The 17,155-nt window shown below is 45.5% G+C and overlaps 1 protein-coding gene across 4 annotated transcripts in view; it reads left to right on the forward strand.

Moving 5' to 3' along the window:
* Nucleotides 1-17,155, forward strand: part of KDM1B (lysine demethylase 1B) — a 631,262-nt gene that overhangs the window by 392,882 nt on the left and 221,225 nt on the right. For all 4 annotated transcript variants that reach the window (XM_078687981.1, XM_078687979.1, XM_078687980.1 and 1 more), the window contains one exon: nucleotides 12,059-12,186. In XM_078687981.1, coding sequence (XP_078544107.1) covers nucleotides 12,059-12,186 — 128 coding nt within the window. The remainder of the gene's footprint in view (nucleotides 1-12,058; nucleotides 12,187-17,155) is intronic.

Raw genomic sequence — 17,155 nt, forward strand, 5'->3', positions numbered from 1 at the left:
TGGAGTTTACACTACTTTCACCAAGATTTTTGTTATATGTTGTATATGTCCATTTGTCTTGACTGTAAGTCTTGTTAAGAAAAGTTTATTATTTTTTTCCCCCTCCCTTATGCTCCGCCCTGTGTGTGGCTACACCAGGGCGTTTTGCAAGCAGGCCCGATGATGAAGCATGTCACATACTTCGGTATGTGAGTGAGGGCAGTTTTTTCAAATAGAGTAATTTGCCCTATTGGGGCTTCCTCTGTTTGGTCATATTAATTAATTTGTTGATATAACTCACTCCATACACCCCTCTTGTGCATACAATAGAGTTTCTTGGGGGTCCGGGGTGTTAGAGTATAAAAGTTCTTGACCCTCACCCCTCTTTCTTGTATTTATCTCTTCTAAAGAGCCCTATTAGACAACAGAAAAAGGAAAGGCATGTGCTACCATCTATTATGATTGAGAGTACCTTTTCTGATAGTGATTGAGACCAACAGCCTGAAGAAGCCAAAATTGCCCCAGTATTGGAACTTTCATAGATTCCCATGCTTTTGTATCATTCCCCGTCGTCGGAATGGGAGTCTCGGTAATAACAAAATACCATAGTAGTAGGTACAAAAGAGAGAGGAAAGGCCTAGGCCTCATTCCCTTTTGTAGCATATCAGCCTCTTTTTGTAAAAGAGACCAAATATTAGGCATCAGCCAATCAGAAGAGCCTTCCTGAAGGAATCTCAGAGCCTCAGATTTTCTACCGCACGTTGTGCTAGGGAGTCTCCATTGAGCTCTGCTCTATTTTCAACTCTTTCAAGTAGATTTCTACAGTTTTTTCCTCAGGATTTCTTCAGTTCTACTTCAGTAATCTCTCCTTTTCATCAGGATGTCTGAAGTTGAGAAAAAGAAAGCTCTTTTCAAGCCCTGTTCCACCTGTGGGAATAAGAGGCTGTTTGTGGAGGACAAACACAAGGACTGCATTTACTGCCTTTATCCGGATCACAAGGCAGAAGACTGCAAAATTTGCCGCAGTCTCTCCACCAAGACCTTGAGAGATCGTGCTGGAAGAATGCTTACATGGCTACAGAGGCAAAAGGAGAGGAAACATGGAGTTTCCAGTGATGAGGAGGAATCGTCCTCATTTACTTCCTCAAAAAGGTCCGTGAAAAGGGGTAGAGGTTCCCCTTCTTCCTCTGGGCGCCCCTCAAAGGCTCCAAAAAAGACCCCCAGGGAGTCTGATAGCCGGGGTTCAGAAAGCTCCCCCCACCGCAGTGGGAAGGATAAGGCAGAACTGGTTTCGCCTCCTAAGGGTGAGAAGACAGACCCAGCCTTCAAGAAACCCTCCTCACATTCTTCAGAGAGGAGTTCTAAGTCCTCTACGACGAAGACATCATCGACGGTGGGTCCGTCGACGAAGAAAACGAAACCCAAAATTCAATTGGTCCCGTCGACGGGCTCGTCGGCGGGTGAATCGTCGACGAAAGCTTTGTCGTCGATGAAGGTAGCGCCGACGGCAGCGTCGACGAGAGGTACGACGACGACATCGTCAACGGCTTCATTAACATCGTCGACGAAGAAACCATCATCATCGACGGCAGTGACGACGACGGTGGCGTCGACGGTTTCGACGACGGTGGTGTCGTCGACGAGTGCATCGACGACGACAACAATATCTACAACGTCGGCGGGCTCGTCGACGGTGGTGTCGACGACGACATCTGTGATTCCAATATCGTCGACGAGAATATCTCCGGCGTCGACGGAACCATCGACGATACTGGCTACGGAGAGACGAGTGACGATTTCTTTAACGAGGATCACTCCGGAAATGACATCCCCGGGAAAGGTGACCACTTTACCGCCAACTTTGTTGTTGGACCAAGAGGAATCTGAGGAAGACGGACAGGATGCTTATGACTATGCCAGTAGCCCATCTCAGCTACTAATCAAGAGTCAAGAGACAGATTCGGATGGGGCATATGACCAAGGAGAAGGAGAATATCATCAAGTGGCCCACTCTAAGGGCTATGTGCCACAGGACATGGTTTCGGTACCTACAACATTCCTGCATGACCTCCACAAGATGCTGCAGGACTATAAGTCGAAAGCGGAAAGACCAACACCACGTAGGTCTGCTCCTTCGACACCAGTCAGAAACCCCTCATCTGTAGTCCCTTTGGTACTTCCGGCACGGACGCCACCTCAGCCTCAGCGGCCGACACCTCAGGCTCTGTCAGAGCCAGCCGATGACCCGGAGGGGGATGATGATGATGCATCATCTGATGGTAACCAAGACTCGGATCATGATAGGGATGAATATGATGACTACATCATCCCAGACCAAGCTTCACCTCATCAGGACTTGGTAGATTCACCTCCTGCTGACATCGGCAGTTTTCACCAGCTGATGGAACGTGCAGCGGGAAGATTTAAGCTGGCAATGCCCGCGGAAACCACAGAATGTTTCTTATATGACTTCAAAGAAACACACCGCAAGACAACAAGATCGATTCCAATTGTGGCTCATTTGTGGGATGAAGGTTTGAAAGCTATGAAAAACCCAGCGACGGTGGTCCCTGTGCTACCGCGTCTGGATAAAAAGTATAAAGCACCAGATGATGGACCGGCAGCGCTAACGGGCCATCCAAAACCTGACTCTGTCATCTCACAGGCAGCACAGAGGAAGTCGCGGAACCCCTCTGCTCCATTAACGGCCCCTCCTGATAAGGATGGGCGACGACTTGATAACACGGGCAAACGGTTTTCATCGATGGCTAGCCTACTAATACGTGCCTCCAATGCTTTGGCGATATTAGGACGATATGATCGCCAATTATGGTGCGATGTAGCCCCATATCTGGAACTCCTTCCACCGGAGTCACGGGCGGAAGGGAAGAAGACTTTACAGGAGGGTGAGGCGGTCTCCATGGAAATTATAGACTGTGCCACGGACATCGCGACAACATCCTTTCGGGCGTTTGCAGGAGCGGCAGTGTTAAGCCGCCAAGGGTGGCTGAAGGCGACTTGGTTTTGACCGGAAATTCAGAACAAGGTCCTTGATCTGCCCTTCGATGGCGAAGCCCTATTCGGGAAATTAATAGATGATACTCTTCAAGAGATCAAAAAAGACACAGAAACAGCCAGGTCTCTAGGTACCCTCCAGTATCGCAAATCTCCCTTCAGAGGTTCGAGAGGCAGAGGAGGTGGTTATAGAGGTTCATACCAACAACAGCAACAACGCTATTCTTCGAACAGCTCAGGATACCAGCAAAATCGCCAGTCATACCAGCAGAGGCAAGGCCAATCTTCGGGTTATTCGAGGCCTTACAATAAGGGCAAGCAGGCTGCCCGCGGACGTGACACGTCCAAGCGCCAATAGCGGCCTCCTGGCTCTGCCTACTGTTCCCTCCTCCAAGAAATCACCAGTTGGAGGCAGGGTGTCAAAATTCCTTCAAAATTGGTCCAAAATAACATCTGACCGTTGGGTGATCTACATCATAAGGCGAGGACATACTTTGGAATTTATGGAAGTCCCTCCACCCAGGCCCCCGGCAGCCGTTCCATCAAAACATCTGCGTCTCCTAAGGCTCGAAGTACGACACATGCTCCGCAAAGGGGCGATAGAGCCGGTCCCCTCCAAACAACAGGGCCAAGGTTTCTATTCCAGGTTCTTCCTGGTGAGAAAGACGCTGGAGAAATGGCACCCCATCTTAGACCTCAGGGAGCTAAATACCTATCTCGTCTCCCTATCCTTCTGGATGGTATCCCTACAGGATATATTGAAGATGATCAGCCCTGGGGATTTCATGGCCACGCTCGATCTCGAGGACGCGTACTTCCATGTCCCGATTCACCCAGCACACAGAAGGTTCCTACACTTCACAGTAGCCAAGAGCCATTTTCAGTTCAGGGTTCTGCCGTTCGGACTTCGCTCTGCCCCAAGGATTTTCACGAAAGTGCTGGCACCGGTGGCGGCATTTCTGCGAAGGAGCCACTTCCAGGTCTTCCCTTATCTGGACGACTGGTTACTGAAGGCCCCGTCCAGAAGGTTAGCGCAGGACGCTATGCAGGCTTGCAGCAATCTGTTCCAGAATCTGGGGCTCACTTTGAACAGAGAAAAATCCACGCTGATGCCCTCAAGAAGAGCACGGTTCCTAGGAGCAGTGTTAGATTCAAAGCTCTCGAGGGCGTTTCCTATTCAAGAGAGGATAGAGAAACTGCAACGTTTGGCACGAAACCTACGGGTAAAAAGGTGTCTTTCTGTACGCAGTTACAAGTCGCTACTAGGGGTGATGTCATCATATATCCCCTTAATTCCGCACTGCAGACTTCGGATGCGTCTCCTGCAGGAACAACTGGACCTCCAATGGAAACAAGTGCACGGATCGTTCGAGGACAAGGTGGTTGTCACTCGGGATATGAAGGAGGCAGTGATTTGGTGGTCACATCAAGACAATTTGTGCCAAGGTCTATCATTCGCAAGCGTACCATCGCCTCAAATACTAACGACGGATGCGTCATTGGAGGGATGGGGAGCAGTGATGCAGGATCTGCAGGTCAGAGGCCATTGGTCTCCTCGCGAGCAAAAACTGCATATCAATCTGTTGGAGCTGAGAGCGATCAGGCTAGCTCTTCAAGCTTTTCTTCCGCGACTGCAGGGTTCACAAGTGCTCATCAGAACGGACAACACCACAGCTATGCATTATGTGAAAAAGGAGGGAGGAACAAGATCACTCCTCTAGTCGCGGGAAGCTCAACAGATATGGGAATGGTCAATTCTTCAGAGAATTTCACTAAAGGCGGAGCACTTACCAGGAGTGCTGAACGAAGGCGCCGACAGACTGAGCAGGTTATCCTCAGTCAGTCACGAGTGGGAACTAAAACAGCAGGTTCTGGATCTACTATTTCAGACATGGGGCATGTGAGAAGTTGGCCTGATATATAGTGCTCACTATTCTAGTGATCACTTTGTATCATACCAAACAACCCTTATTGATGATTGGTTGAAGTCAACCTTATGACACCAGCTATCCTAGTAGCATGGACACGAGCAATCTTCAGGCTAAACTCTAGAGGGCGTGTTAAGCCAGCTGTTTTACCATCACATATACCCCTTGAACACCAAGTGAAAGGACACCACACAAGTTGTTATAAAAATATAGGATATTTATTAATAACAGTTCTACCCTGAACTCTTTATGAGTCAGGTAGCTAAGCACAATACAAAACTCTTACGAAAATACTTTAAGTTGCACAATATACGCAAATGCCCGAGGGGCACGAAAAACCATATACACAAAAAGTGGAATGCGAAATGCTAGCAGGTAAGTAACAAGATCCAGAGGCTTCAGGATCGCTAGGACTACACTACTGAACCCTAAGGTTAGGAGCAGGAGGCCTAGGGAGATCGGGTGCAGAGTGTGCACTCTCACGCGGGATGCGGGAAGAAGTCTATGGATGCTAGATTTCGTAAAGTTAGTGTTATCGGACGAATCCGACTAGTTAGGCTGGAAACGAAAAAGGATCTGGACACTTAGATAGTGAACCTACGTTGGAGCACCAAAATGCTCGAGTTACCTAGCCCAGGGGCTGCGGCTGCATAGGGTTCAAAAGACGTCGGGAATCCTCGTTACAGTCTATGGAGCCTGAAAGAAGAAGTGGCTGGCAGGCGACCAGTGATGAAGTTCGATGGGATCCAAGCCTGGATCGGAGTTGAAGATGACCTGAAAGCAGAGGGGACTCAGTTCTTGATCACTAGCCAGTGATCAGATGGGCACCAGGATGGCACCGGATGAAGGCAGTCTCTCGGACCAGGAGGCGTTGTCGGCGACCAGGAGGGAGGGGCGAGCTGTCCCACGAAGGTGTCTGCTGTCGGCGCTGCTGAAACCAGGATTGGAGCAACAAGCCTTGGCAAAGTCAGGCCCACGCGGTGGACTTAAGATGGCGTCTGGAGTGGACCAGGAGGGTCCGGGGTGCTCCTCTGTTGGAGGGGAGCAAGGGCCAGTCTGGAGCAACCAGACCAGCGATGGAAGTGTCGTCGTTCGTCGTCAGGAGGGCCACAAGCCAACAGGCAAGTAGCAGAACAACGCGGTGAGCAGCAAAGAGCAGAAGGGCCCCACGCAGATCTCGTGGATGCTGGTGAGCTGGACTTCGGTGCTGGAGCTGCTCAGGGTTAGGGCTTCTCAAACCCTAGTGCACTTACTCGAGGGTCACTCGGGGGTCGTGCTGGTGAAGCGTCGTGCAGGTCTTGAAGATGGCCGGTCCCACGGGTCTCGTCACACCCACGAATCTCAGCTGGGCTGGATGATGTAGGTAGAGGTCAGAGATGGCGGGAAGACCGGGTCTCGTCGAGCTGGGCAGTCTTGATCCGGAGGATGGACTTACAGCAAACCGCAAAGAGCTTCGGTGGTGCCTGCTGGTGCAGGGTGGCTACTCCTTAGCCACAAGGGAGAGTCTTCAGAAGAGTCAAGAGTTCCTTTCGTGGAAAGTAGTTTCAAGATTCAGAATCATCTAATTTGGGAAGGGGGCCTGCTCCTACCTTTATCCTAAGAAAAGGGGCTGGCACACGACTAGGTCCTGCCCTATGGGTGGGACCAGGAGGGGGGTAGTTACACCCCTCTCCTTTGTCCGGTCTCTCCCCAGCTCAGGGGCTGGGGTGCCCCAGGAACTGGTTTGAGCCGGCCTATGCACAGTGAGCACCAGGGTGCCACTTTGCAGTCACCTTCCTTTCAGCCCTGCCTACCTGGGATACACAAAATCCTGTCTGGGATGGTGCTAGCACCGCCCCTGACAGGAAACCCTTTGTCCAGGCCTCCGTTGCTGGAAGGACTCCCAGCAGCAGGAGGGCAGACTTGTGTCTCGGTGGCAGCATCCATTTTGTGGAGCTGAGGCTATGTCTGACTTAAACCGGGGTTCACAGTTACATACATGTCGTGCCCCTCTAGAAGGGTGGAATGCTAACCCCGTCGCCAGAATTGGCGAGGGGTTAGTATTCCAATTCGTATGACACCTTACTCGACATGTTTTGATAAAGCTATACCAAAGTTAGCATTTAACCGCGAGGATTATAATGCACATAAGAGTATATGGTATAGCGTTATCATGGAACAGCTATTTGGACTTGGTTCCGCAAGCTGCAAACGGGCTCAGCTCATGCCAGAGCACCATCTCACATAATTCCAAGCACTCTGCCTTCAGGATTGATAAGGCCTGCCATAGGAGTGACTGATAGGAATATATGTGTCCATTTTAGGGTTAGATATAGGTATACTACATCTAAAGCAAAGGGTGTTTACACCACCTTGCCCCAGCTGTAGTGCAGCCAGTTGTGTCTGTTTGGATGGCCAGCCAGGGGTGGCATAATACATGCTTCAACCCCTGGTAGGCCCTGGGTACACCTATGCCCTGGATACCTAAGGTATGCTGTACAGGGGCTGATAAGGTGGCCCAGTACCAATTGGTAAAATGCACCTAAGGTACATGGTTGTAATTTAGAGAGAGAACAGCTAGGCTGTGGGTCTGATTAGCAGGCCCACAGCCAGGGAAAGTCGTAAATCAGTGAAGCAAAAAGCAAAAATCTGGGGTGGCCATGGGATTGCAGACCCCACTCTCCTACAGGGCACACCGGAGGTGGACCTTTTTGCAACGCCAACCAACAAGAAATGCTGGTCATACGCCAGCAGGTTTCACCATCAAGGCTCATTGGGCAATGCCCTGTCGTTAGCCTGGACAGGGAGGTTTCTCTATGCGTTTCCGCCAATTCCCCTGATTCCACGCCTCATCAGGATAATGAAAACGGAACCATGCAAAATAATCCTGATAGCTCCAGCATGGCCGCGACAATTTTGGTACACAGAACTACATCTGCTGTCGCTAGTCCCTCCATTGCGGCTGGAGGAGGTTCTGGATCTTCTGACCATGTCCGAAGGACAGGTTTGGCATCCAGACCCAAGATCATTACACCTGACTGCATGGCTCCTGACCAGCGAGAATTCATGAATGTCCCTCTTTCCAAGGAGATCAAGGACATCCTTTCCCAGGCAAGAGCACCTTCAACAAACAATACATACAGATTAAAATGGAAAAGGTTTTGTATTTGGTGTAAGAAGGAAAAGGTTGATCCTTTTACGTCAAAACCTCATCAGATCTTGCCTTACCTACTCTCGTTAGCAAAGTCTAATCTGACCCATTCTACGATCAAGGTCCATTTGGCGGCAATTTCCAGATTCAGGAGAGCTGACTCTGGTCCTTCATTGTGGTCTTCAAGAATTTTCAAGCAATTCCTCAAAGGCCTGTTCAGGGTCTATCCACCAGTGAGACCTCCTCCTCCAACTTGGCATTTGAACTTAGTCCTGGCTCAACTGATGAAGGAACCATTTGAGCCAATTCACCGCTCAGACCTGAAATATTTGTCATGGAAATTGGCCCTACTCTTAGCCCTGACATCGGCTAGGCGAGTGGGAGAGTTGCAGGCCCTTACTATCCAGGAGCCGTTTTTACAGTTCAAGAAGAACACGGTCATCTTGCGGACGAACCCAAGATTCATTCCTAAAGTTCCTACAGACTTTCACTTGAACGAACCAGTAATTCTAAAGACATTTTTTCCAAACCCAGTCACTCCAGCGGAGAAGTCATTGCTCACAATGTCTTAAATTCTACTTGGACCGTACCAAGAAATTTAGAAAGACTTCGCAATTGTTCATCGCCTTTGGTGGTCCAAGCAAAGGTCTCCCTCTGTCCAAACAGGGGATCTCCAGATGGATTTCAAGTGCTATTCTGCATTGCCACAACATAGCAGGAAAACCTCTGGCGGGCAGGATACGTGCTCACTCAATGAGATCAGTGGCATCCTCAACGGCCCTCTTTGCAGGGGTGCCTATAAAAGACATTTGCAGGGCTGCTACCTGGAGCAGCGTGCACACTTTCACTAAGCATTACTGCTTAGAGTCATTGCAGCAGGATGATGCAGCAGTGGGCCAGGCTGTCCTGAGGAACCTCTTCAAGTGATTGGTGAGCTTTCCTTTCTATCCCACCTTCCAGTGGGAACACATTTTGTGATTTCATTTGTGATGATATACAGTACTTATTTACAAAATGTGTTCATGATGGTTTACTACTTGCTATTCTGATACAAAAGCATGGGAATCTATGAAAGTTCCAATACTGGGGCAAGAAAACAAGTTACTTACCTGTAACTTTGGTTCCCCAGTATTGGTAACTTTCATAGATTCCCATGCGCCCACCCACCTCCCCCTGGGAAAGCTCAGCCTTCAGCAAGTAGGGTGTCTAGCACACAACGGCTACGAAAATCTGAGGCTCTGAGATTCCTTCAGGAAGGTTCCAGGGGTGAGGCTCTTCTGATTGGCTGATGCCTAATATTTGGTCTCTTTTACAAAAAAAGGCTGATATGCTACAAAAGGGAATGAGGCCTAGGCCTTTCCTCTCTCTTTTGTACCTACTACTATGGTATTTTGTTATTACCGAGACTCCCATTCCGACGACGGGGAATGATACAAAAGCATGGGAATCTATGAAAGTTACCAATACTGGGGAACCAAAGTTACAGGTAAGTAACTTGTTTTCTTCCTTCTCACTCAACAGGGGATCGCCCAAATAAGACACCTATGAGGCACCAGTATCTGTGTCTCCTACTCCAGTCCCAGCAGACTCACCTCCAGCTATTATTGGTGGCTTTCAAAAGCTCCTTGAAAGAGCATCCAAGCGCTGCAACTTATCACTCCCAGCCAAGCAAACAAATGCTTTTTTTATACTTCAAGAATTCAGCTCAATGAACAATAAGATCTATTCCCATAGAAGAATATATCTGGCTGGACGGCTTGAAGCTAATGAAGACTCTGAAGTGGCGGCTGCTGTTTCAAACCTAGATAAAAATATAAGGCCCAGACAACACCCTAACTTATCTTATAGGTCAGCCTTGCCCGGACTCTGTTACAATCCAGGTAGCCCAACGGCACACAAAAAATCTGTCTCCCCTTGCTCGGCCCCTCCAGACAAGGAGGGTAGAAGATTGGATAATATCAGCAAGTACTTCTTGACCAAGGTAGCTCTATCAATTAGAGCTTCCAAATCTTGGGGAGATATGACCATCAGATGTGGCCTAACATGTCGGCATTTCTGGACTATCTCCCAGAGGACAAGAAAAAGGAAGCACAAGAGATAATGCTGGAAAGGGAAGAGGCCTCCTCAAAGATCGAGGCGGCCTTGGATATTTCCTCTACTACCTTTCGCCAGAAGACACGAACTGCTGTCTTACTTCACCAGGGTTGACTAAAAACAACATAGTTCATATAGTCTAAGATTTTTGACATGCTGTTCGCTGGAGAAAACATTTTGGGAAGCATGTGGAAGATGCCTTGCAGTCCATAAAATCTAAAAATGGAAACTGCTCGCTCCCTGGTCACCTTACAGCAGCATCGCTTCCAGCCCTTTTGAGATGGAGGCAGGAGAAGACAATTTACACTTCGAGTACCTTAACAGCCTTACTCTCAGTAGGGGTTTTGCTCAAGATATCCTTCCCAGCAACCATATAGAACAACCGCAGTGTCCTCTTACACTAGGCAACCAGTACAAAGACCTCCTCCGGCTGGGGGAAAGTCACAGGACGGTTCTAGACGGCAATGGTACCTCTGAGGCACCTGTCACCTCGCCCCCTACCCCCCCCAACAATTCAGAAATTCCCTATCCAAATTCTACAATTGATTTGTTGATATTGTAAAATACGATGTCGATGTACACCTTGATATCTGTACGTATAATAAAGAACTTGTATCTCTGTTGTTAAATTCACCCAATATGACCTCCCCCTCAACCCCAACTCAGAAATACATGTTCAGGCAGGCCCTGCGACCTAGGCCCGAAGCAACTGATTGACAGTCCTCAGGTGGGGTGGACACTAACTCCTACCAAGGAGAATTGCGCGCTACAATGAGTGGAAAGTGGCAGGTTAGGTGGGAGTTAGAGGAGAGGCATGGTTTGAGAATAGAGAGAGAAGGAGCTCTCACCTGGGAGGTGAAAAGGGATAACAGAACCATGCACCCTCCACCAGAGGAGAGTGGAGCTAGGCACTGGACCCCACACGGAGAGGAGCCCGAGTTAGACCCTGAAGGTAGGCCCCTTTCGGGACCCTGAACACCACCATATCATCAGCGTAGGAAAGGTGCTGACCAAGAAATAAGAGATCAGGGTAACCTAGCCCAAACTCAGTTAAGACAGAGGAGAAGCAGAATGGCACCTCTGCATGTGCACAAGGAGAGCAGCGATGAGAACGTCTGTCGCTCCCCCCGAATGCGCCGTCAAACAAACTGACCCCTTGAGAGATAGTGTCAAGAGAAGAAGGCGAGGTCTTTGTGCAACCATTCTGCCACCTGCAAACCCACTGGACTGAAAGGGAGGGCACGTACGATGGACCCCGGCCAGAGGAGGGATCCTTTGCACCAGAGGACATGGCCATCCCAGAAGAGTGCACCCAGAGTGCAACCGGCGATCTCAAGTGGAACTTTCCTTATTGTTCATTATTAGACTGATAATGGCCAGTACTATTCAGGAATATATAAATTCAATGAAACATAGCAGACCTGGTGACCCATAGTTTCAGGTCCGTAATTTGCCTTATGGCTCTTTTTGAAGTAAAGTAATCAGCTAAAAAGTGAATTAGATCTTAGGCGGCTAATGTTATCTAAATACTTTATTATTCTGTAATATAGTTTTCCTTTGTATTTTTCTCACAATGTGTAGAAATGTGACTTTAAAGGTTATGTCAGCCTTTTAAACATATTTCTCTGATGTGGGAAATTGTCTTAATCGTTTCCCTTTTCTCCAAATTTTTTGGGTTTGCCAGTAATCTGGGACATTGTAGTTCACTGACGAGATTCCAGATTCTCATATTCCCAGCTTCAGTTCATATTTGTAAGATATCAGATTTTGTTGTGTGAGTTGTAGAACATTTTTAATCGTGTGTCTTGTTAGGTAATGAAAGGTGTCGTGCACACCGCCGTCTTTGTATGATGACAGAATTTACCAGGCCATGACAATGTTATCTTTGATTTTCATTTTTGTCTCTATCCAGAAAAGATACAAGAAATCTACAAAACATTCATTCAAGAATCGGGTATCCAGTTCTCTGAACTAGAGGAGAAGGTACTGCAATTCCACCTCAGTAACCTCGAGTATGCTTGTGGCAGCAATCTTTACCAGGCAAGTACTGCTTCGTTGTCAGAGCTGCAACATAGTGCAACACTTAGATGTGTATGTTCCCATCCCTTATGCAAAACAAATGTGTGTGTTGCGGATGAAACTACCAGCCGTGTTGGAACTTTAATTCATATGTTTGTCCTCAATTTCCCAATTTTCCCAATTTGGGATTGCATGTGATGCAAACTGTGAATTTAATGAGTTGCCGGGAAGTTGGGTACTATTGCTGAATTCTCTAGGTTTGTTTACTACTCAATAACCCACTGATAGAAACTGGAGCTTGGGAGAATTTTCTCATCTTTTTGGGCATTTGTTCCTTTTTCTTTATTTCTTTCGAGCTTTAACCGGACTAAGAATGTTTCAGAGCATTTATGCACATTCTCAAATAACTGTCAATTATATCAGTAGCACTCAGTTGGCATTATGATAATCATAGTTGTAGAACATACTCTTTGACTACAACTGTGTATTTGTATTGCTGTGAGTTGTGGTAGCAGTAAATTATATGTTTATTGGAAATATAGTCCATTAAAGTATTCCATACATAGACATAACCAAGGCCTATGTCATACCATTAATAAGGTCAAACACAAGTTTAAGAACAACATAAGTAAAAACAAAAGTGACATATACTAAAATATTAATTGTTAAAATCAAGTATGTTAATTTTCTCTACTTTCCTTTCCAATTGCTTGTAAGAATTTCCCAACTGCAATTATTGCAGCCAATGTATGCATAACACATAAAAACCTTAAACTACATAATGTGTGTTAATATCATATTTTATTAAAATAGGCTTAAAAAATCTATGCCTTCCTCTAACGTAAAAGCAACAACCGAATAAAATGTGCACACTAGTACATTTTATATTTAAACCACAGTTGCGAAATCCATCAACTCTTAAGAGACATATTGGGTAAATTCATACCATATAATGAAGAGTTGAAACCCAGTCTATATTTCAGTATAGTATTTCGCAGCCAGGACCTGGTAAGCCTATTGTGTACGAATACACATGCTCATTACACCATGATTTCAATAAGTGGGCAATTGATGTTTTCGTACCTAAATACCTATAATCTTCTCCAGGTAAAATCTAAATTTTCGTATTTACATCCATCCGTGGCATTTTTAAGGACAATCTTATAGTGGGAGAGTGCGAAGAAAGCAAAGAATAAAAATTCTTTCAAAGCTTTCTAACACTCACAGCCCACAACAGATCATTATTTAAAAGCTCCTTTTTACAAAAGTGGTAAATGTTGTCTTCCGCGTCAATTACGAGCTGTTCCAACATCTTAAACAAAGTTTCTTAGAGATATAATACCGAAAACCCAGCTTCAGTTCTATCCTAATTGCTTGAACCATAGACGATTGAGGGAGACATGGCAATATTTTAACCCCTTCGACGCTCATGACGAGCCCAGCTCGTCATGGAGTTTCCATTGATTTCAATGGAAAATACATTGAGGAGCAGCATCAGCCTTAGCATCCAAGTGGTTAAAGCATTGCCTTCCAACTTATTCCAATCATAAAATCCACTCAAACAAAAAAAAAATCTCTGTCTTATAAAGACATTCTGTTTTCACCATCAGCTTAAAGGTCATGTCATAGCCACCAGAGACCCTGTTAACCTTACCAGTCCCCAAAACACTAGGAAGTGCTTTAACAGCATTCAGATGGGATTTCCAGGTGACTTCCTGTACTCTAACTCCATGAATGAAACATTGATGTTTGTCGAATCAATTAATGTTCTTAATTCAGTTGAAAATAAAACAACCATAAAAGTACATCAGTAAAAACAAATCCCAATATAAAATAAAGACAATAAAAAGTCCGGTCCCATCACCATCAATTCCAAGTCATTTTAGTACTGATAAAAAACACAGTAAAAAGATAGTCATCCACTAGAATTCATAAAAAAAACATATAGTGTAGTTAAAAAAAGAATCAGGTTCCTTATCCATTACAATAAGCATTTCTAATTTTCATTGCATTCAGTATAAAAAGTGTAACATTATTACACAGGAAGGGATCATCCAGCGACGCCAGATCGTTCATCGCCACTTTATAACATCTGATATTCTGGGCTACTAACAAAGGTTTCAAATACGACACCCTCAGGTTCTGGTACAATTCACAGAATGATAGAAAGTGCATAGTGCTCTGTTTACTCTGTCCATCGCAGGTACAGGGATACGTGTTGGGGGAGGGCAGGATCCCATGGAGGGGAAGGCAACAAGGTGATGCACTATTCCACATCTCAGCTTTGTTACGACAAATCTATGCTGCATAGTGGCTACAAAGGCCAGGTAGTTGTTATCTCCCTCCTCCTTATCCAGGGGCTCACGTTTATCTTGCCTTGGATAAATAAGCTTTTAATCCTGTTCTTAGATAATTATGCAAACAGGATAGGGTCAGGTCAAATTGACAATTAATTCAAATAGTTTGCCAAGCCAGGAGTTAATATATGATAACCAGGGTATAGTTAAAGCCTTACCCATGGTTAGACAGTCATGGATGATGTTTCTGGTGAAGCTAGTTTCTCCCCTTGCCCAAATCGATGTCCATGATGAGAGGGACTGCTGACCTACCTCATTATGGACTATCCTATTGGATGCACAGGGTGGCAGACATAACAGTCGTTTAAAAAGTGTAATTTCCTCAGTTTGTAATAAGTGGTCATTTACGTAGCCCCAGAGGCCTGCCCCATACGTTGCAGTTGTCACGCCTTTTGCATTATAAATAGCTACGGTTTCTCGAATGGGTCTACTGCTCAGTTTAGAGGCAAATTTAAAAATCCCCAGGGAGACCCTACTCATTTCGCTCTGGTGTTTAACATGTTGCCAATAACCATTGCCTGCAATTGAGATGCCCAAATAGCAAAAGGAGTTAACTGAAATGGTTAACTACAGGCTTTTCGACTTTGGCCACATATCATGGTAAATGTTTTGTTTATAAACATTTTTAGGTCTCGCCTGGCGTTGGCAGCGCGCATGCGAGAGTTTCTTGGAATCAATACGGTTTCAGAAGCCTTCAGAGGCGGACTTGAAGCCCCGCCCATCTTTTTTATTCGTTGGCATCATCCTTCATGCTAAACTCTGGCTCACGATTAAAAAGAAGGCTACTTAGACCCTCCTTGTTACCGTCATGTCCACTTTTTAGCCCCGCCCACTGGGACTGGATGTTTTACTTGCGGCGTTACACTTTCGGCATTGTATACTCGGTGAGCGCTATTTTCTTTCGGATGCTCAGCACCCCCATCGCTGGCCGGCTGCGGTGCGCTGTGAGCGTCTGTTCTTGTTTTACAGTGGCTACACCCTCTAAATTGTATTTTTTTTTTTATTTCTTTGATGAGCGCGGCGTCCACTTAGGACACTGCGCTCACTTTATTTATATTTTCGCAGCATCCACTTCAGGGGGATGTATGACGTTACAACGCATACTTTTACCACGCCTACCATTACCACGCATTTTTTACAACGCAGGATCCATGACAACGCATACCATTACCACGCATGTATTTACAACGCAATTTACCTTTACAACGCATACAATTACAACGTAAGTATTGGTAAGTATATAATATTTTTTAATATTTAATCTAATTAAAATTAATATAATGTAATTTAATTTAATTTAATTAATTTAATTTAATTTAATCAATTTAATTTAATGTAATTTAAATTTAATTATATTTAATTTTTACACTGTACCCTTTTACCCAAAAACCCAAAACTGACCCTGAACCCAAAAAATACCCCTTTTACCCAAAAACTCAAAACTGACCCTGAACCCTAAAAATACCCCTTTACCCAAAAACCCAAAACTGACCCTGAACCCAAAAAAGACCCCTTTTACCCAAAAACCCAAAACTGACCCTGAACCCTAAAAATACCCTTTTACCCAAAAACCCAAAACTGACCCTGAACCCTAAAAATACCCCTTTACCCAAAAACCCCAAACTGACCCTGAACCCTAAAAATACCCATTTACCCAAAAACCCAAAACTGACCCTGAACCCTAAAAATACCCCTTTACCCAAAAACTAAAAACTGACCCTGAACCCTAAAAATAACCCTTTACCCAAAAACTGAAAACTGACCCTGAACCCTAAAAATACCCCTTTACCCAAAAACTGAAAACTGACCCTGAACCCTAAAAATACCCCTTTACCCAAAAACTGAAAACTGACCCTAAAAATACCCCTTTACCCAAAAACTGAAAACTGACCCTGAACCCAAAAAATACCCCTTTTACCCAAAAACCCAAAACTGACCCTGAACCCTAAAAATACCCCTTTACCCAAAAACTGAAAACTGACCCTGAACCCTAAAAATACCCCTTTACCCAAAAACTGAAAACGGACCCTAAACCCTAAAAATACCCCTTTACCCAAAAACTGAAAACTGACCCTGAACCCTAAAAATACCCCTTTACCCAAAAACCCAAAACTGACCCTGAACCCAAAAAATACCCCTTTACAAAAAAACCCACATAATATTTTTAATAAAATAATATACTTACCAATACTTACGTTGTAATGGTATGCGTTGTAAAAGTACCTGCGTTGTAAATACATGCGTGGTAATGGTATGCGTTGTAATGGATCCTGCGTTGTAAAAAATGCGTGGTAATGGTAGGTTGTGGTAAAAGTTGCGTTGTAAAGGTTGTATACCCTTCAGGGACACCACGCTCTGTTTTTTTTTTACTTTAAAACTGAGCGCGGCGCCGCTTGAAGGACTCCTCGCTCAGTTTATTTATATCATTCTTAATTTTAACACCGAGCGCAGCGCCCGCTTCAAGGACACCGTGCTCAGTGTTAAAGTTAAAAAAGAAAAAATACGAGTGCGGTTATTCAAGCTGCGCCGCGCTCAGTTTTAAACTTAAGCATTTGCAATGCAATCGGACCGATTGCATTGTAATTGCTTGTCTTTATTTTGAAATCAGCAGTGTGACCATTGCTGATACTGTG

This window comes from Lissotriton helveticus, chromosome 4_1, assembly GCF_964261635.1.
Source record: "Lissotriton helveticus chromosome 4_1, aLisHel1.1, whole genome shotgun sequence".
Classification (NCBI taxonomy): domain Eukaryota; kingdom Metazoa; phylum Chordata; class Amphibia; order Caudata; family Salamandridae; genus Lissotriton; species Lissotriton helveticus.